This window comes from Aspergillus fumigatus, chromosome 1 (genome assembly GCF_000002655.1).
Source record: "Aspergillus fumigatus Af293 chromosome 1, whole genome shotgun sequence".
Lineage (NCBI taxonomy): Eukaryota > Fungi > Ascomycota > Eurotiomycetes > Eurotiales > Aspergillaceae > Aspergillus > Aspergillus fumigatus.
In genome coordinates this window covers 4,747,633-4,766,646 of record NC_007194.1, presented here as the reverse complement: position 1 = coordinate 4,766,646, position 19,014 = coordinate 4,747,633, and the positions used below count along the sequence as shown (strand labels likewise).

The window sequence follows — 19,014 nt, the reverse complement described above, 5'->3', positions numbered from 1 at the left end:
GAAGTGGAGAAATCGGGTATTTTCTTCCGCGAGCCAAATTTCCTTTTTCGCAAAACTATGCCCAAGTTATGACATAATGGGACTCCACTGCGAATTTGAATAGAATTTATCAAGAATCTCGGGGGAAAACTTGAAACGGTATAGCATCTCATCACACTTTCAATCATGCTTTTCTTTGATTCAATGTCTATGCTCTGCCATATGGCGTTTTCCTGACTCTTGCTCTCAATTGAGTGAATATCGAACTACAACATCCTTGCCCTGTCTCATCGCAATGAATGAGATAGGATGAAGCTCCGCCGCGCTCAAGAGATTGATTTCGACCTCGATCGATATATCAATCGATATCTTCCCCCATCCCAGCTTTATCGCTTACCATGGCCGATCGCGCGGTTTCTAGGGTATCGCCGTGTCCCGCAACCGGAAGTGGGCAATCTGCTAGTCTGCGCATGGGCATTTGTCGGCGCGTTCAGCGGGTTGATACTGGTAATGGGCGTCTTCAAGTCTTCCGAGACGATCCAAGCGCATCATCCCCCACTCATATTTGCTAGTCTAGTATGTTTTTTTTTTTTTTTTTTTTTTTTTTCTGCTTGCGAGTATCCTCACCCCGTGCTGACATGCTAGGGCGCAACGGCCATCCTGGACTACCATACGATTCAGTCCCCGCTGGCTCAGCCGCGCAGTTCCATCCTGGGACATGTGCTCGGGGCCGTGGTCGGGGTGGGAGTCACCAAGCTATTCAAGCTCCGGTCCGACTTTGAGGATCTCCGCTGGGTCGCCGGCGCAGTCTGCACCGCGGTGGCGTCGTTGGTGATGGGGCTCACCAACACCGTCCATCCGCCGGGGGGCGCCACGGCGCTGCTGGCAGCGGTCGATTCCACCGTCGACGCGATGGGCTGGTTCTTCGTCCCGCTGGTTCTCATCGGGTCGCTGCTGATGCTGGGATGCGCGCTGGTGGTCAATAATATCCAGCGTCAGTTTCCTATGTTCTGGTGGACGCCTCGGGATGTGGTCCGGAAGACGGGACCACCGGATATCGAAAAGGCGTCGGAGGTTCCGCAGGAGAGTCGCGAACGACGGATCAGTTGGGCTGTGGGAGTACTGCGGGCGAATTCGATCGTCATTTCGCCTGATCGGGTGGTGATTCCGGATGGGTTCACGCTGGGACTCGAGGAGAAGGGGATTCTCGAGGTCTTGAGGGACCGGCTGCGAGACCCGGATCAGTATGATAGTAGTGTTGGAGACCAGAGTACGGATAGTACTGAAAGTTAGCAACTGTCAGACAGCGATAGACTATCTCATAGCGGATCTTATCTTCGTCGGAATGTATATATGTATATAGACCCTCAGCACAGCCGCCGGCCATTGCTGCCTTTCTGCCTGAGAAATCGGGCATTTTCCTTGTGCGTCTTAAATAAATATTTGATAGATGCCTGAGGCGGAACAATCACTTTCTCTACTCGTCCGACGCCTCGGGAAGACCTCAATTACGCTCAGATTTCAATTCCGTACAACTTGATTTCCTTATACGAACACGGTTCCTGCCTCACGATGAGCGCGCAACATTCTCGTTCCGTTGTTCGGTTGCTGCACTACGGACACATGGCTGACAACTACTGCACCGTTACAACACATAAGACAACGACTGCTAGCAGTAGTTTTGTTTGGCATTAATACTGTTAAGTAGCAGCTGGTGTCTGACAGGATTGGCCTACTGACATGTCTAACACATCAATCTGTCATGTTGAACATTTCCAACTGTCAAATGCCACTGCCTGCCTGGAAAATCTCACGATAACCCGCACACGGCTGGCTTTATTACCGGCCGCGTGGGTTGAGAAATGTAAGAAAGTCAGACTGACCAGTCACTCGTCGAATCGTCGCACCATCTCCAGCTATGTCGACCGAGTCCTCATCGCAAGTTGTCCGACACATTACTAAAAGCTGCAATCTCCCCACACCTCGTGCGTCTGTCTTTGTAGCTGATGTATTTGTGGGGTGTCCACCATCATAACAACTCATCGGTTATCGTGCCGATACGTCTAGGTTACTCACTTGCAGCACCACGAGCGAGTCATCGCCTCCGAATGTGTGATTAGCGATAACAAGACGAGTCTATTCTCCTCCAGAGGGGTAGTCCTATGCAGGCCATCCTTGGTCACCAGCATGCTTCGCTTTGCCCTTCATCACCGCAGCCAAAAGACATACAGCAACTATTGGATCCTGCGCATTGCCATTTACAGTAAGCTCAGCCGAGGTTTTACCGGGAGGTTGCATTGACGCGTTAGGTTTATCGAACGTGCTTCGCCAGTGCAGTGTACACTGGCAGTCAAACTCGGGCGGCATTGTTCCGTCAGTCAATGCGAAGTGTGATTTATCAGTATCGACTAAGGGAAGCAAGGAAATGGTCTGTCGATCGCCATGTTGCTATTGGGATATTGATGCGACTGCCGATTATTTGCCGCTCCGGGAAGTTGTGGAGATCTGGAGTTTGCGGGGAAGGTGACCAGGCTCGAAAGGTGGAGAAGTATGTCGTCGAGAACATCAGGACTCGGCGAGAATGTCGGTCGATTTCTTCCCCTGATTTCGATGATTGATAAAGAATGTGGAAGGCGAGAACAGAAACGGGGCTGCAGAGAGTTTGACAAAGCATCGCGTCCAATTATTTCAATGAGAACCACAGATGCACTCCACCAAAGCTCGTTGCCAACAAGTCAAGACGGCTGCCAAGTGTCACCAAGCTTGTTCCAGCAATCTTCAATTCCGTCGGTAATAGTCCGAGCATGCAAGGCTTGAGAATCGGTACGTAGAGTGTCACGGTTATGTTACATACCTGACTGACTCAATGTGAGGGGTAGAATGGGAGAATGCGCACCTATAAAGAGGGCAAATCTAACTCGTCATTTCCACCAGGACCACGCAATAAGGCAGATTCGAGATGCACTCAAACGTAGGACTCGCAGGACTCGCAGGGCTCTTGGCCACTGCGTCAGTGTGCTTGTCTGCTCCAGCAGATCAGAATATCACCAGTGACACTTACTTTTACGGACAGTCGCCTCCTGTATACCCATCGCGTATGTCGTTCTCCATTTACAGAAACCACGCCGCTAATGCGAAGTAGCTGAGGGCACTGGAACCGGCTCCTGGGCTGCCGCTTATGCAAAGGCGAAGAAGTTTGTTGCACAGCTCACCCCGGAGGAGAAAGTCAACCTTACTGCGGGGACTGACGCCAATAATGGCTGTTCCGGCAATATTGCAGCTATTCCGCGACTGAATTTTCCCGGACTGTGTGTCTCTGACGCTGGCAATGGACTTGTACGTGCACACATGCAGCAGTTGCTGGAAATAACTAATTCTTGTAGAGGGGAACCGACTACGTGAGCAGCTGGCCTAGCGGACTACATGTTGGTGCCAGGTATGGTTGATCCTCAGTCGACCGGATAATGCTGACTTCTGCAGCTGGAACAAAGCTCTAGCTAGGCAACGGGCGGTGCAGATGGCCACAGAGTTCCGCAAGAAAGGCGTCAATGTCTTACTTGGGCCCGTCGTTGGGCCCCTAGGTCGTGTGGCAGAGGCGGGGCGCAACTGGGAGGGTTTCTCAAATGATCCGTACTTGAGCGGCGCCTTGGTCTATGAGACCGTCGATGGAGCGCAGTCTGTTGGGGTTGCGACTTGCACCAAGGTCAGTCACCTTGACCAATTCTTGGTTCAGCCAATGACTCTTTCCTTTTCATACAGCACTACATCTTGAATGAACAAGAGACAAACCGAAACCCGGGAATGGAGGACGGCGTGGAGGTCGCGGCAGTCTCGTCCAACATCGATGACAAGACCATGCACGAGCTGTACCTCTGGCCCTTCCAAGATGCCGTCTTGGCCGGCAGTGCTTCCATCATGTGCTCATATAATCGCGTCAACAACTCCTACGGCTGTCAAAACAGCAAGACTCTGAATGGTCTTCTAAAGACCGAACTCGGATTCCAAGGTGGGCCGTCGTCGTTCCATATTTGCCGTTCAAGCTGACCGATCAGGATATGTGATGACCGACTGGGGCGCTCAACATGCCGGAATCGCCGGTGCTAACGCTGGACTAGACATGGTGATGCCTAGCACCGAGACATGGGGAGCTAATCTCACTACCGCTATTTCCAACGGGACGATGGACGCATCGAGATTGGATGACATGGCTACAAGGTAGTCTGGCCCTGCTCTGCTGAACTTCCAGCCCAAACTGACAAAGACAGGATCATCGCTTCGTGGTATCAAATGAACCAGGATTCCGACTTCCCGTCTCCTGGCGCTGGCATGCCGTCCGACATGTATGCACCTCATCAGCGGGTAATAGGGAGAGATGCGTCGTCCAAGCAGACATTACTCCGGGGTGCTATTGAGGGCCACGTTCTCGTCAAAAATAACCACAGCGCCCTGCCGCTCAAGTCACCTCAACTGCTTTCCGTGTTCGGATACGATGCCAAGGGACCGAATGCGCTGAAGCAAAACTTCAACTGGTTGTCATACAGCCCTGCCATTCAGGAAAACCACACCCTATGGGTGGGAGGCGGCTCTGGAGCTAATAACGCTGCATATATCGATGCTCCTATCGATGCCATCCAGCGCCAGGCCTACGAGGACGGCACGTCCGTGTTGTACGATATTTCATCAGAGGATCCCGAAGTTGACCCCACGACTGATGCGTGTCTGGTCTTCATCAACTCCTATGCCACAGAAGGGTGGGACCGTCCTGGACTCGCTGACAACTCGAGCGATACCCTGGTGAAGAACGTTGCTAGAAAATGTGCCAACACCATTGTCACCATCCACAACGCCGGCATCCGAGTGGTGGGCGAGTGGATTGACCATGAGAATGTGACGGCTGTCATCTTCGCTCATCTGCCAGGTCAGGACAGTGGGAGGGCATTGGTGGAGTTGCTCTACGGCCGGGCCAATCCGTCCGGGAAACTGCCGTACACAGTGGCTAAGAAAGTCGAGGACTACGGCAGTCTGTTGCATCCGTCCCTGCCAGAGACCCCATATGGACTGTTCCCGCAGTCGGACTTTGACGAAGGGGTTTACATTGACTACCGCGCCTTTGACAGGGCCAACATCACCGCACAGTTCGAGTTCGGCTTCGGACTGTCATATACGAGCTTTGACTATTCCGGCCTACAGATAAGCAATCCTAAGCAATCTCCGCAATATCCTCCGTCAGCTGCTATCCAGCAAGGTGGAAACCCTCATCTGTGGGATAATATTGTCACGGTGTCGGCGGAGATCAAAAACACTGGACGTGTTGCCGGTGCCGAGGTGGCACAGCTCTACATCGGCATCCCCAATGGTCCTGTACGACAATTGCGTGGATTCGAGAAGGTTGATGTCTCAGCAGGTGAGACTACACAGGTGCAGTTCGCCTTGAACCGACGTGATCTGAGCACATGGGATGTCGAGGCGCAGCAGTGGTCATTGCAGCGGGGAACGTATCGGGTGTACGTTGGCCGGTCGAGCCGGGATCTCCCTCTGACAGGGTCATTCACCCTGTAGATAGCAGTCACAGTCGGTATATGAGAACAATAACATAGTCAATGTGATTGATGTATGGTTCGTCTCATAGGTTCCCTTGGCGCGTTCGAGATTCATGACGTCATTCATCTCTGAGATGGCATTTCTCTTGTTGGATATGTATTTCCAGCTTATTTAAAAAGGTGTCGACCAGGAGGATGACAGTCAGGAGCATCAGGAGCACTACCACTGTGTGATCACAGCCTTGTTGGAAAGACCACAGACGAACACGCCTGCTGTAACACTCGGAAGGACAATGTTGGCGGAGAGATTCCGCCCAACGCGACCACCCCGCAGCAACACGTGAGACTCACCGCTGATTCTCTCGACCTGCCACTGCGAGTGAGATCCTTCATACCCACTCTCTGCGTCAGACACATGTCCCACACGGTACAATCGCGAATATACTATGCCAACCGTCCTCGTCCTCGTCTATCCCTCCGTCAATACTCTCGACATTAACGGCCCTGTCGGCTCCTATTCCAGGGCGGCTACTCCACGCTCATCGCCGCCCATGACCAATTCACCACCTCCCAGGAAAACGTAACCTTCAAACGGGATTGATCCCTCGCCGAAGCCAAGGACAGACTAACGGAGTTCGATGTGCTGATTGTTCCTGGGGCGCGACCGAACCATATTCTCCCGTTCCTCATGCCAGATGGGCATCTGTACGAACTGTTAGAGTTGATTACTGCGTTTGCAAACTCGGCCCCAAAAGTCCTGGACCGCTGGGCGAGAGGGTTCTTTTTTCTGTTTGCAGCGGGTCATATCTTCTAGCCGCGGCAGGAGTTCTGGATGGACTCACGGCGACATCACACCGGTTGGGGCTCGGAGCCCTGCGACAACTAGGCGACGAGTATAAGAGTCGGACACCGGGGGCGAAAGGGATGGAGGTGGTGCCGGAGAATGTAACGGGCACTGTACACTATGTCGATGCAGGAATGAACGCATCGCAGGTGCGCATTGTCACGTCCGGGAGCATCACCAACGGCATTGATGCGGCCTTGTACCTTATCTCGCTACGGTCGGGGAGATCGGACGCGGTGGAGGTGGCGTCGTTTATGGGGTATACATGGCGGGAAATGTAAAATCGGGATTCGGACATCTGGGAGGTCATTGTCGCTATTTCTTGGACATACGCAGTACAGTACTTACACATAATCTACGGCATCTTACTACTGCCTCGCATTGGACATGGACCCCCGGACACAGCTGCTTTTGCCTCCAAACAACGCCACTGCTGCAGCTCGCCACACTTCTTCCTGCGAGAACCAGCTTTCTGCTGTGTAGAACAGCCGACAGTCCGCCGCCTGGTAGGTGAATTGCTGCGGTGTTGCGTCGTCACCGGGCGCGTACTCGTTGCGCAGGTTGACTCCTCCGCCAAAGACGAACGGGAACTCATCGGGGTCGCGGGGGATCGATCGGTTGAATTGCGCCCACTCTTGAAATGACATCAGAGGTGTCGAGCCATTCCGTAGAGACTTCCGGATCAAATTGTGCGCCGTTTCAACATAAGAGTAGATCCCACCGTATGCCAGATTCTGGCCGCCACGAGTGCCGCCAATGGCCTGCATAGGTCCATACTGAGGTCTTCCGCCGAACGCGACCGTGCGAACTCCTTGTCGCTGCATTCGATCGACAAAGTAGGCACATGTTGAGAGGCAGTTGCCATCGGTGATCTAATACATTTAGCGTTGCCTTCGCTTGGGCAGGACAACCTTACAATGATGATATCCTCCGGAAAATATAATCGCTGCGACAGGTCGAGTGGAATCGGCCCGTATCCGGTGATTGGAGAGTGTGTCGTTGAGATGCTGGTGAAGTTGAAATTGGCATAAAGATTGGACAATGGCGCCCCGTCAATCTCATACGGTCCGTACCAGGCCTCCAGCGACTTGAAATTGTCATCTTGGTTTGGCGTCACTGCGGCCTGCCAGGAAAACGGGTTCCCGTCCCAGAGCTCAAACTGAAGCTTTGGATGCGACTCCGCTAGTCTGGCGAATGCTTTGCTCAAAAATTCTGCACCGGTGTGAGCCCGCAGCCGAGTCGCGGTATATGGCACCACGTCCGGAAAGAAGATATGAAAAAGGTCCACACCGGCAGTCAGGCTCCCCCCGGGGTTGCCGGACAGATCCACGATTATCCTCTTCTTTCCAGCTTCGGTCGCGTTTCGCAGAAAATCCACACTGACCCGCTGCATGGTCGCAGCATCGATCGAGAAGGTGGTGACCGCTAGCACACCAACGTCCCGAAGTGCCTCATCCTGTGAGAAATATCCCGCGATTAATCCGCCGTAGCTAGACCAGGTTGTGTTGGGATAGCCCCCGCTGTCGGATGCTGCAGTGGCCGTCGTTGGAATTGATTCTTTGCGACAGCGGGCGTTGAAGAGTGCGGTACCATTGCGGTATGGAAATTCCTGTGGTATGAGATCGGCTGTTCGGTGACCCTCAACGGAGGAGCCGTTGGCGAAAGTGAGGGTGAGCCGGTCGCCAGTCCACTTCTCTCCTACGTTCCGTGACCAGAGACCATTGTTGCGGGGCGTTCCCAGAGCGGTTTGACTGGCTAGGGATGGAAAATTTGTATTATATCTAGTAGCTTATTAGATGTCGTGCACCTGAATGGTTCGTCAATCTTACTGAGCGTCCGGGTCATGTAGAGCGGCCGCGGAGGAGAACGATTCAAGATACTGTGCCGCGTCCTGGCCGTCTATAGACACTACCGGCGAGACAGACTGGATTCCTCGGATCAAGAGTTCAGCGTCATCTATCGAGTCAGCTGGCTTCACTTCACCGTTGCGCGAATCTTACCGAGTGTGTATACCTGCGGCAGCTCCAGGCCGTCCGAAGACAGTGAGACCAGAGGAACCGAGTTTGAGAAGCGAAAGAGCACTGTCGAGCAGAGCTGTAGAGTCAGGTGGGCGTCATGTGCTGAACTGATGAGTTGTGTCAAATCTGATTCGAAATCCCAATGGCTAGAGTAGTCGTGATTCTGAGCCTTTCGTCTGATATTGTCCAGCCCGCCCAGTAAATCTGTCGACGGCATGGAGTATTGGCCGGGGGGAGCTGCCAGCGTCAGCGACATCCGTCTGTAACGATAGCAGGCACATACTCTTCAAATTCTCGATCGTCGACTGGAACTGTAGATACTTGCGATATTCGTCGACAAACTTGACGGCATCCTCAGCATCGAACGGCATCGAAGTCAGACAGCCATAGGCCAGGTTTCCCGGAATCCCTTTAATTGTCTTTGCCTGTGCAATCCAATCGGAGACTTGGGCACAAGGCTCGATTTGACGTCCATTATTTTGTATCTGAGCTGCTTGAGTTGCAAGACATGTTAGTGCCAGTATTTGCGATGAGAGAAGCCATGGATAATGCATGACGATGTGGGTGATGGAAATGGGGAGTGAAAGTGGTTTTCTTTGTTTTGCAGATACAGCAGACGTCGCCGTTATGATTCATCATATTATTCACAGGTTCAGGGGCCACGAGCAGACCGATCGGCATCTGATCTGGGCAGATCTTTCTTTCTATATCGCATGATGCGTTGCTGTGGAGTTGGGATCCACAAGCAGCCGAAATGGTCCCCTAATGCAGGTTTGCAGTTGATCATCTGGCGTGACCAGTTATAAGACCTTGTCAGGGTCTGATATAAGCTTGAGTAACAAGTGAGGAGGATCTCTCTGGCAACCAGTTTACTGCCTTGTCAAACAATAGACTATCCCTTCACATCCAATAATTGACTGTCCGGTGTCACGTAGGACGGATGCTACCAAAACAACATCGCCACTAGAAGGTATTGCATGACTGGGAAGATCCATACATCGAAGGGACAGCGCATGGGTCTTATATTGTATCTTCCATACTCAGTAGATGAGATGCTTGTTTCTCGTCGAGTTTAGCCTTTGTGCATATGCTCTGGAACAGGTGGGATCAATGAGCAACGCTGCCATGAAGCATTCAACCTGGTCTAAGGCTTTATAACGAAAATTAACAGAGGAGCCAATATAAATTCATGCCGGCCACATACTCAGTGTTTTCAGCGACAGCTTCGTCTTCGTTCAAGGGGACCACATCCCCGATAATTAACCCTTCAAGTACCTTGTCAGTAATTGCACTTGAACACTTGGCTGCTCCGTCTTCAAATAATCCTTTACTTATTCAATAGTAGGGAAGAAGACCACACTAACATTCTGTAGCCTTAATAGTCTCCAGCCTGTGAACGATCTATACTTTCTAGATGTATGAGGATATTCGAGGAGCATGTCGGAACATCCGTCATCTCCCAAATAGTGGCACCAGCCATTATTAAATTACACTGCCAAGATAATGTACAAGCCAGTCATTTTCACATTGGATCAGCAGTCGATCCCTCCCAATTCTGATCTCCAGCTAATTCCATCATCAGAGACAACTCCCCCAATTGAAAAAACCCACCGTCCATGGATGCGTACCCGCCTTGGCTGATCAACCCGCCAATCAGCAATAGCTATTCAGGGCCCTAGCTCAGGGTCCACCGTCTTCTTGGATCAGGTGGCTCAGGGGAAACAAACTCGTGTTTTGTGTCAGTGTGATATGATGAGAATCGTCAGCCATCGCGCCTCAAACAGCCAGTGGCCGTATCTATTCTACCCTCTTTCACTCTTATCAGTGTAGAATTATCTTTTCATTATCACACCCCCACTCCACTCCAGTATGCGATCCATCTTCCTCCTTTGCCTCGCTCTCAGCACTACCGTCCTGGCTAGCTCATCCATCTCCTACAACAAATGGGTTGCGAGTCTTCCCTCATGCATGCAACCCTGCTTCAACACCTTCTTTGCGAATATTGCTGAAACCAAATGCGGCAAAGGTGCCAGCAGCAGCACCAAGCCATCCGACATCCACTGCATCTGCCAATCAGGGACCTTTACCTCGAGTAACGGGTATGCGCCATCCATTGCGGACTGTGCATCCGCATTATGTCCGGATGCAGAGTCTCAGCTGCAAACTGTACTGGGCTCATATACTCAGTTATGTTTGAGTCAAGTCAATTCAGATGGATCGGTGCCGAGTCTAGGTATGTTGGTGGGGTTTCTGCGGTCGACCCATGCTGATCTTTCTTAGGGAGCACAACGGCAGTGTCGGGCTTGGATGCAATCCTTGTGTCGGGCGGTATTGCCCTTCTTCAATGTGTATTATAGGCGCTTGTATCTGTCCTGCTTTTGCTGCTTGATTGATCTGATGTATAGTGATGATCTATTGCTTGGGTATGGCTGTCTCTATGATTTCATATCCGTAATCCATCGTGCATCTAAATAATCAGGCAGGGCAATCTTGCTCACTGCAGTAAACTGCTCGGTAGGATCAGTAGAAATAATCTGCGATGCAAATTAGACGTATCTGTTCCAAGGGAAAACATTGTGTGCTCTATGCGCTGACCTGTGTCAAACAGTGTTGCTGCATAGACTTCACTTTGCCTTATAATAGCAACCGTCCCATTTCGAAGCTTCCTCTCTCCCCTCACCAATCACCACACCTTGAAGACTAGTAACTCTGTAGGATGAGCTTCACGACTGCTGATAGTTGCAATATAATTGCACAGCCACCCACTTACCGAAGCCCGTGCCACGTGTACCGCAAGAAAGCGCCGATCGACAAGCACCCAGACATTGTCAAAGCGAAGAAATAGATCTGAAGGCTGAAACAGCCCATTCAGCCCCAGAGATATTGTTCGGCCCCAAACAGCCCTAAACGCCCCAACCCTACAGCCTTAGCGCTGATCGCCTGATACAGCCCAGCCCAAGCCAAGATTGCTTTGAAAGCTTAGTTGACACAAGACGATTGCTTGTTGGGTAAGGTTGAATACAAGGCTGAGATTGATCTCGCTGTAGAATGACCATGGCTGTGACGCGTTGTTCAGTCATTTTCACGATAGACAGCCCCAGCAAAAGCTATATGGGTTCAATCCCATTGCCTACCATGAATAAAACATCTATCAGCCATAAAACCACTAAGCTAAAAAGGCGTCTAGACCTCCATTTCTAGTATAGTAGAAATGATGAGGCATATTCTGGTTGATAACATCTCATATCAACCCGCCCTCTTGCTGCTTTCTTCCAATATCAGATCTGATCATCGATTGAAATCAGAATGTGTCTTCTTATTCCTCTCTCCCTCGCCAAAAAACAAGACAGCACCGCAGAAAGCGAGTGATTTCGACTACGCGAGACCTCGACCACCAATGAGAGAACAGCCCGGCTCACATGGGATGAGAGAACATCATCAGCTATATTCCTATTAAGGTAGTAGACGGTCAAGAAGCAGCCGCTAAAACCATCCATTGAGTATGTCTGGCCTCGACTTCTTTGTCAGACCTTTTCTAACCGTGACTGAAAGACTAGTCGCGAAGAACCTGAATAATACCCTCGATATATGAAGTCAACCATAGGTTGGGTGCAATGGGCAAGGAGGGACTGGACAACTTAAGATTGATACTACATTTGATGTGGCAGCATTTTCATTTAGTTGATCTGTGTTTGTTAGCATGGAAGAATTTATACCTTGTTAGCATTTGACTAGTCACTCCGTCCTCGGTTTCAAGATCCACCTGGTTTCGTAGACTACAACGGCCACTACTTCGGTAGAATAACCGAATTCAGCTTTCTGCTGTTGGACAATGCGGTAATGGCATGATTAATGCTGATCCAGGAACTGGATCAGGATCAGACTGTGGATGACTAACATATAGTTCGACAAACGCTTGAAAGTACAAAACAATCTATGCATTCGTCGTATCTCATTATCATACAATCGGAGGATATTAAACAGTTCCAGCAGCAAGAACGAAGCCGCCGTCAACCACGATAGTCTGCCCATTCAGGTACTGGTTGCAGATGGAGAAAATAGCGCTGCCCATGTCTTCATCCTTACCCGGTCTTCCAGCGGGAACCTTGCCCTCGTACTTCTCCTTGAGAAGAGAGCTCTTCTGCTTCTCGTCGCTGTCGTTGGCGGTCATTTCCAAGGGGAAAACCCCTGGGGCGATGTTGTTGACCCGAATCTTCAGGTTGGATGAGGCGATCCCATGCGCCAGCATTCTCGACACATGGATGGCGGCGCCTTTGCTAGCATTGTAATGGAAGTGGTGTTGAGCTGTCTTGAGAATGCCTGAAATGGAGCTGATGTTGACAACGGTACTGGACCAGCCGTGCTCAAGGTCGGTTCACTTATTCAGCAGGGGCAGGAAAGCAGCGGTGGTGAAACATAGCTGGGTTACGTTGGTGCGGAAGATCTCGTCCCACTCTTCAACGGAATTGGACTCGTCCTTGAAGAGCTTCTGGTGCAGTTCCTCGGCGCTCTGACTGTCGGTGTCCTGTGTCGTACCCGAGATGCCGGCGTTGTTGACGAGAATGTGCAGTGCTTTTTCCTCGGAGGAGATTTCGTCGACAAGCTTCTGGATGGATTGCTTGCTAGTGACGTCGGCGGTGATGGGAATGATCTGCCCGGGAATATTGTGCGAGTACAATTCTGCAACACGGTCGAGCTTTTCTCCCGTCCGACCAGTGATGTATACTTTGGCACCGCTTACAGCCAGTGCCTGTATGATCATGAGGCCGATTCCCGAACCACCTCCCGTGACGAGAGCAACTGCACTGGTCAATGTCCTATCATGCGTATCAGGTGGATATAGGAACAACATACCTCGGCCCTTGACACTGAAGAGGTTTTCGAGCTTGAAACGCTAATTCTGCTGCTGTGCGTCCGACATGGTGATTGCTTGTTTATGCTTTTCTTCTTTCGGATGGGTCTTGATTTGTGGAAGTATGTAAGTCTGGCCGATCTATGTTGATCCGGTTGGGCATTGCTGTTGACTCTATATACGTCCAAGACTGAAACAGGCCATACATACTATCAACATGTTGGCGTGACTGGATGCATTTGAAACCAAAACCTGGTTAGTGGCGTCTTGCATATTTGTGGAGAAGTTGACACCATTGAGGACCTCATCAGCATGACGTAATTATCAGATAGAGCTTTGAGTCTTGTTTCCTTAACATATTGGTACACAAATACATCCTAGAGGATCAGAAGTCATATCATTTTGCTTTATGCGTCCGACCACAGATATTGACTGCAAGCAGGGATATCAATTGGCTCTGTAGAACCACTGTTAGTAGTACATGGCACTAGTAGTCGAACGCTTAATGACAGGGACCTCAAAAGTTTAGACCATCATGACTTATACATCTCTATGATAAACATTAGATGTCCAGCATCTTAAATGTTGTCTGCATGCAACATTCTCTATCTTCTTACACCATCCATTGGCACAGCACAGCAATGGAAGCGTAACCGTTAGAGTACAATGCTCCTCCCATTATTGAGACTAACGACCTGCTATCTACAAATGGTATATATCCTGTGTACAGTGATATTCAATTTGAATTAAAAGTCATAATCCTTGGTTATCTAATATACAGCTCGTCATATCTCATGCCCATAACTTAATGATCACCAAGTCCCATGGCATTCTTTGCCTTCTGGCCGCTATTGCAACAGGTTAGCACCTTGTCAGGTAAGTTTCCTTCAGACGGGGGGAACATACATTGTCTCGGTGCTGCTACCATGGGTCTGGTTGTCCGCTCCACCACGAATGGAGTCATAGGCCTGCTGCGAGTACGACTTTTGGCTGTCGCCTTGCGCGCTGCCTGTGAGGCGGTCGGTAGCGTCGGTGACGGTTTCCTTCATCTTGTCCATGGTGGACTTTTGGGAGTCAGGAGTCATCTTCTCCTGAGCCTCTGTTGCGGAATGAGAATTGATCTGTGTTGTTTGGGCTGGGGCGCCTACTGGTGGTGAAATCCTTGCGGCCGGTGTCAGACATATTGATGATGGTATTGGTATACAACGTAAAACTTGTGTTTAAGACTTCTGTGAGAAATGCTTCTTGGTTTGATGAATCTGTCCTAGGATGAGAAATGGTGACTGAAAAAGTGCCCTTCTTATATGTCCTTCCAGACGCGATCAACCATCAAACCAGGTAGTAGGGAGACGTCATTGATTGAGACACGGCCTGATCAGGAATAGAGCAGACACCGAGTTCACCTCATGAATCACCGTTTTCTGGGGAAAGTACATTGTTCGGTTACAGCCTACAGCTTGCCACTGGATGTGGGGGATATAGTCGATGTGATGGTTTTTGATGTCACTATGATCCTCGTCAACTGCTGTAGATCACCGATAACTTTAACCTTCGTTCCCTGCAGGGCCCCAGTCAAGATGACATGCTGATAGTGTCATACAATCTACGTATCTATCCTCGATCGTACCTTGACAAAGTGTCTTTCATTGCCAAGAACAAATGCATTCAACCCTTCTAGAACTCCTCATAGGTCTCCGGACACTACTTGCTTCAAATGGATCGATTCTACATTTTGTTCGTATTCGATGACGTCATTCAGGATATTCCCAGTTGGACATCCGCGTTCGAAACCATCATCCTAATAAAAGTAAATTGATCCTGACTAATCATTTACGATGTTTAATGCTGGCATGAATCATTGCATCTTGTAGTAGGTCAAGATGGACCTCCAGGATGTAGATTATTAATTGAATAGATCTATTTTCGTTTTTGATTAGTTGACTTGACCATTCTGATAACGTCGAGAACGACCATTCTCAAAGAGCGAAATAGTAGTCAAGTAGTCTGCAAGGCCTGGCACATGGAATATCACCGTCGCCGTGACATAAGCGTCCGCCTTCGAAATACCAAATTGGTCGGCACAAAAACAAATTCAACACCCGTGCGGCCCCTGGTCGTTGGTGTGGTACCGCATGCAGGTCAGACAGGCAAGATGCCTACCTCCCGGTCATCAACAGAGACGCATAAATGGCAGAAACTCGTCGGGTCAGGTAGATTGCCCCGATGGATCCTCCGCTCCATCTCGGTGAGCAGCTCCTTGCCCATTTCTGCACGGGCGGGCAGGAGCCGCACGAGGTACTTGAGGGTGCCCATTTCGATAGTACTCGTCCCTTCTGATTTGGACCAGCCCGCGGGTGTAAGAATCGGTTCGAGAAGCGCAATCGGGCGCAGTCTTTGTTGGGCCTAGATGGATTGCAAAAGCTTATGCTGTAGCAGCCGGCGCCGGCGCAGTTGCTTGTTGAGGGGGAGGGTGAAAGCTCTCCGCTGTTTTCCACGCCAGCCACTGCGACAAGTCGTCGAGGTACGGCATCGCCGCAACTTGTTCTTGTCGTCGTCCTTGCAATGTCGAGGTAGATGCTAAGGAACTTGTCATGAAGGCCGAGAGCAAACAGAAGACATGTAAACGAATGACAAGAGAACGAGTCCTATAGCCTCGGTTTGCCGTAATGGGAAAGAGGCAAAGGGTTAGTTACTCTTCGACCACCTAGGTTGGCTGGCAGTGGTCGAGTGTCTTTCACACCTGAATGACAATATTATATATATGCATTTCAATCACATTTCTGAGGTAGGGTTGCGGCATCGGCCGATCCGATCAGCCACAGTTCTTGCAGTTTCGTCCGGTTTGAAGCTAATAAAAGGAATGGAGACGTATCCAATCCATGCCTGCAGGAAGATATTCCCCAGGCCCTGTTGATGAAGCTTATAATTTGGTCATTCACTTCGCCGTGACACATATGTGCTCTGCTGACTAGGAGATCTAGAATAGCAGACACTAGCAGCTTCTCTTTGCACTGCCATAAATTTCTGCTTATACAGTGTAGTCTCCACACGAGAGTTCAACTTTAAATAAACATATTCGATGCACGCCAGGATCCAACTCCATGAAAATAACTTACGAGGAGGGGTAATGAAATTGATCACAATTGAACAAAATCCACAAAGTCACCACCCGATGTGCTCCAAGGTGCATCTGCAACCATAGACATCTTCATTGTCGGGGACCGCTGTTGCAAGACATCATCATCGTTGAACATCAGAGGCTGCGCCTGCTGCTCAGAGTACCCAGGAGAGTAGGTATTGATCGGTCTACCTGGCGCAACAGCCGCACCAGCCTCCTCGACCATCTGTGCAATGTAGAACTTGAGCGGCGGGTCTTCGCATTGTGCGTGCTTCAGCAGTTCATCCTTCAGAGAAAGAAGCTCCGATCGCATCCGGTCGCGCTCTGAGAGAAGCCGCTCTTGCTCTGCAGACTGTTTGCGATACAGGTTCTCCAGTTGCTGGTTGCGCTCTTTCTTTTGGCGGCGGCATTTGCTGGCTGCGCGCCGGTTGCGCTCGAGATATCTCTCGCGACGGGGGTCGTTCTTGTCATATACCTTTGGTTTCGAGTTCCGTTTGCTGGATTTTGAAGCCTTTTTGGGAGAAGTGATGTCTGATCCTGTAGTGGCGGACGTAGAAGTAGATGTTGTAGAAGAAATGCTGGTGATGGATGAGCGCGAGGGTCGAGCAGAATGGAGATTTGAAGCGCCCTGGTTGGTGGAAGCTGGATTTAGCTGCGGGCGCTGGTCGTACGGGGGTCTATTATTATTATCGATGCTGGTGTCTGTGTGCTTGGAAAGAAAAGCAGGATCGAGGACATGGAGATCCTCATCGCTCAGAAGGACAGGTTCATGGGTGGTAGAATCACCGGGCGGCAAGGCAAGACCAGTTGGACTAAGGCTGGCCCAGTCCAGAAGATTGCCATTGGCCGACTGCTCGGTAAGAAGTGTGGTGGTCGTCATGATGCAGGTGATAGATGTACTCGAACGGCACTCCGTACAGCTGTGCAGCTGTGCAGCCGAGCGATTGAGCTATGGACAGATTGTCTGCCGGAGATGAAAAAGGTTTAGACGGTGGATTGCAATCACAGCTACGGCGTGAGGCAGAAGCCCAATAGGCCAATATATATAAATCATATAAATGGTACTGAAACCGTAGCTGTAGCTGTAGCTGTACAAGACCGTTTCAAGTCTCAATTATCAAAAAGGTTGGTCACACTCTTTTTAAAGACTTAAGACATTCCAAGGGAACCTGCTGGCAAAGTCGGAGGACTCGTTCAAGTGCTGGAGAATGTCTCCTGCAACGCGGGTTCTGGACCAAACACCTCCTCCCACCCCAGACAACATATGAATCTTGATGTAACTAAATCCTGAGAACGGAGATGGAGGAAGTCTAAAGAGCAAATCAAGCCCACAACCAAGGAGGAGAACTTTAACCCCAGTCAGTAATACCAGCAAACCACCATTTACCAAGGAATAATAAATGGGTGCTGGTCATGATTTCAAGAGACACACTGACAGCTGCTGTTCCGCATAAGGTCGTTACATTGGAGGGTTGACCCAACGGCAGCAATGATTGGCCGGAGGTAGCAACCGGCATAGAGCTAGTGTCTGATCAGCGGGGCCAACCTCTTGGCTCGCCTATCAGCAGCCGCTTTGACGCGCGTGTGTGTGGATATCATATTGAAGTTGACGACTAAGGTAATTGACAGCCCGTTTTCATGGATTTGTTGCGGCAGTCTCACGATAAAAAACCTTAAGATATCTAACTTATGATTTTCTAATAAGGAGCCTCCTGAGTAAAGGGCAACGTCAATATGCAACAATTTATCGACAGAAAACAATGCTGCGCTTGTCTGAAGAAAAGATCTGCAGCTCTGGTCAAGCCACACGAGTTCGTCGTTCATTCGTCCTCGCGAAAGAGATAAAGATTTCGATTTCTGCAGCAAGGAAAATGAAGAGAATTCCGCCGCGTCTGATTCGCTGGATCCTCTTTCGGCCACTGGGGCTCCAGCCAATCTGATTCGACGAGTTTTACCATACAACTGGATTTCAGAGATCCATTACCCCTCGACAGAACGAGGCGCTGGCCTGACGTCACCGTAACTGCAGGAAAGAGATCATGATCCATCCGCTCAACGAGGAGAGAAGCTTAAAGTGCGTGGAAATAGCTGAATATCTTCTTGCAGACCTTGCTTCGGATTTGCATTGTAGTCCTGAGCGATCATGCTCATAATCTGAGTGCAAGTACCTCTGGCAGAACTAGAGAAGAACAGAGGCGCATTTTTGAGCCTCAGGGTACTGTAATGTACAGGCTTAAACCTCTTCAAGATGAAAATGCCGATGATATACGCGGAGGTGGCGCAGGTAGACAGTATCCTGGATAGATCAGATCTCATTCCTCTTGGCTTGGTCCAGGCTGCTCATAGGGAGTGAACCACGGTTGCTCGTGCCCACCTATGAAACCTTCCCGTCCCCACGACATATCTTGACGTCATCAGACACTACAGCTTGGATTTACGTTGGACGGTTTCTCCCTGTCCATGAAACGTACGAATCCACAGAAGACAATGAATAGGAAAATACTACAATCGGTTAGGTATGGCTTCTCTAGCGGTTTGTGCCGAAGTTTGGCGTTTTCATGTCACTCAAGACATGAAAGACAACACATGGAGACATTCTCATAGCTGCAGAGGCAAGGGTAGTGCCCTGAAGCAGGTCAAGTATAGTTTCCTCTACAGAATCC

General features: G+C 50.1%; 7 protein-coding genes across 7 annotated transcripts; 2 read left to right on the top strand and 5 right to left on the bottom strand.

Moving 5' to 3' along the window:
• Positions 1-735: 735 nt before the first annotated feature.
• Positions 736-2,346, bottom strand: AFUA_1G17420 (uncharacterized protein; the record flags this gene model as incomplete). Its single annotated transcript, XM_748016.1, has 2 exons — positions 736-1,206; positions 2,209-2,346. The coding sequence occupies 2 exons, from the start codon at positions 2,344-2,346 to the stop codon at positions 736-738; spliced, it is 609 nt and encodes a 202-aa protein (XP_753109.1).
• A 592-nt stretch (positions 2,347-2,938) lies between these two features.
• Positions 2,939-5,538, top strand: exg15 (beta-glucosidase; the record flags this gene model as incomplete). The annotated part of the gene is made up of 7 exons (XM_748015.1): positions 2,939-3,074; positions 3,122-3,315; positions 3,363-3,415; positions 3,460-3,682; positions 3,739-3,985; positions 4,032-4,194; positions 4,245-5,538. 7 exons carry the CDS (start codon positions 2,939-2,941, stop codon positions 5,536-5,538), a joined length of 2,310 nt encoding a protein of 769 aa, XP_753108.1.
• A 1,108-nt stretch (positions 5,539-6,646) lies between these two features.
• On the bottom strand, positions 6,647-9,155 carry AFUA_1G17400 (uncharacterized protein). The gene is made up of 6 exons (XM_077804014.1): positions 8,665-9,155; positions 8,364-8,618; positions 8,193-8,319; positions 7,280-8,144; positions 6,712-7,235; positions 6,647-6,661 (listed from the first exon to the last, which is right to left on the bottom strand). Exons 1-5 carry the CDS (start codon positions 8,933-8,935, stop codon positions 6,732-6,734), a joined length of 2,022 nt encoding a protein of 673 aa, XP_077660181.1. The 5' UTR covers positions 8,936-9,155; the 3' UTR covers positions 6,647-6,661; positions 6,712-6,731.
• A 974-nt stretch (positions 9,156-10,129) lies between these two features.
• AFUA_1G17390 (uncharacterized protein) lies at positions 10,130-10,738 on the top strand (the record flags this gene model as incomplete). Its single annotated transcript, XM_748013.2, has 2 exons — positions 10,130-10,614; positions 10,662-10,738. The coding sequence occupies exons 1-2, from the start codon at positions 10,251-10,253 to the stop codon at positions 10,736-10,738; spliced, it is 441 nt and encodes a 146-aa protein (XP_753106.1). The 5' UTR covers positions 10,130-10,250.
• Positions 10,739-12,357: 1,619 nt separating this feature from the next.
• On the bottom strand, positions 12,358-13,233 carry AFUA_1G17380 (SDR family NAD(P)-dependent oxidoreductase; the record flags this gene model as incomplete). Its single annotated transcript, XM_748012.1, has 2 exons — positions 12,358-12,712; positions 12,761-13,233. 2 exons carry the CDS (start codon positions 13,231-13,233, stop codon positions 12,358-12,360), a joined length of 828 nt encoding a protein of 275 aa, XP_753105.1.
• A 707-nt stretch (positions 13,234-13,940) lies between these two features.
• Positions 13,941-15,016, bottom strand: scf1 (heat shock 9/12 family protein). The gene is made up of 3 exons (XM_748011.2): positions 14,382-15,016; positions 14,140-14,332; positions 13,941-14,081 (listed from the first exon to the last, which is right to left on the bottom strand). The coding sequence occupies exons 1-3, from the start codon at positions 14,413-14,415 to the stop codon at positions 14,039-14,041; spliced, it is 270 nt and encodes an 89-aa protein (XP_753104.2). The 5' UTR covers positions 14,416-15,016; the 3' UTR covers positions 13,941-14,038.
• A 39-nt stretch (positions 15,017-15,055) lies between these two features.
• Positions 15,056-17,798, bottom strand: atfC (bZIP transcription factor atfC). Its single transcript, XM_748010.2, has 2 exons — positions 15,974-17,798; positions 15,056-15,878 (listed from the first exon to the last, which is right to left on the bottom strand). Exon 1 carries the CDS (start codon positions 17,229-17,231, stop codon positions 16,371-16,373), a length of 861 nt encoding a protein of 286 aa, XP_753103.1. The 5' UTR covers positions 17,232-17,798; the 3' UTR covers positions 15,056-15,878; positions 15,974-16,370.
• Positions 17,799-19,014: the final 1,216 nt, after the last annotated feature.

Coding starts and splice junctions, on each gene's coding strand:
- scf1 (XM_748011.2), bottom strand. CDS start 14,415: ATGTCTGACACCGGCCGCAAGGATTTCACCACCA. Junction 14,333..14,381: donor CCGCAAGGATTTCACCACCA/GTAGGCGCCCCA, acceptor ATTCCGCAACAG/AGGCTCAGGAGAAGATGACT. Junction 14,082..14,139: donor GGTAGCAGCACCGAGACAAT/GTATGTTCCCCC, acceptor CTGTTGCAATAG/CGGCCAGAAGGCAAAGAATG.
- AFUA_1G17400 (XM_077804014.1), bottom strand. CDS start 8,935: ATGCATTATCCATGGCTTCTCTCATCGCAAATACTGGCACTAACATGT. Junction 8,145..8,192: donor CTACATGACCCGGACGCTCA/GTAAGATTGACG, acceptor ATAAGCTACTAG/ATATAATACAAATTTTCCAT. Junction 7,236..7,279: donor TTCCGGAGGATATCATCATT/GTAAGGTTGTCC, acceptor TAAATGTATTAG/ATCACCGATGGCAACTGCCT.
- atfC (XM_748010.2), bottom strand. CDS start 17,231: ATGACGACCACCACACTTCTTACCGAGCAGTCGGCCAATGGCAATCTT.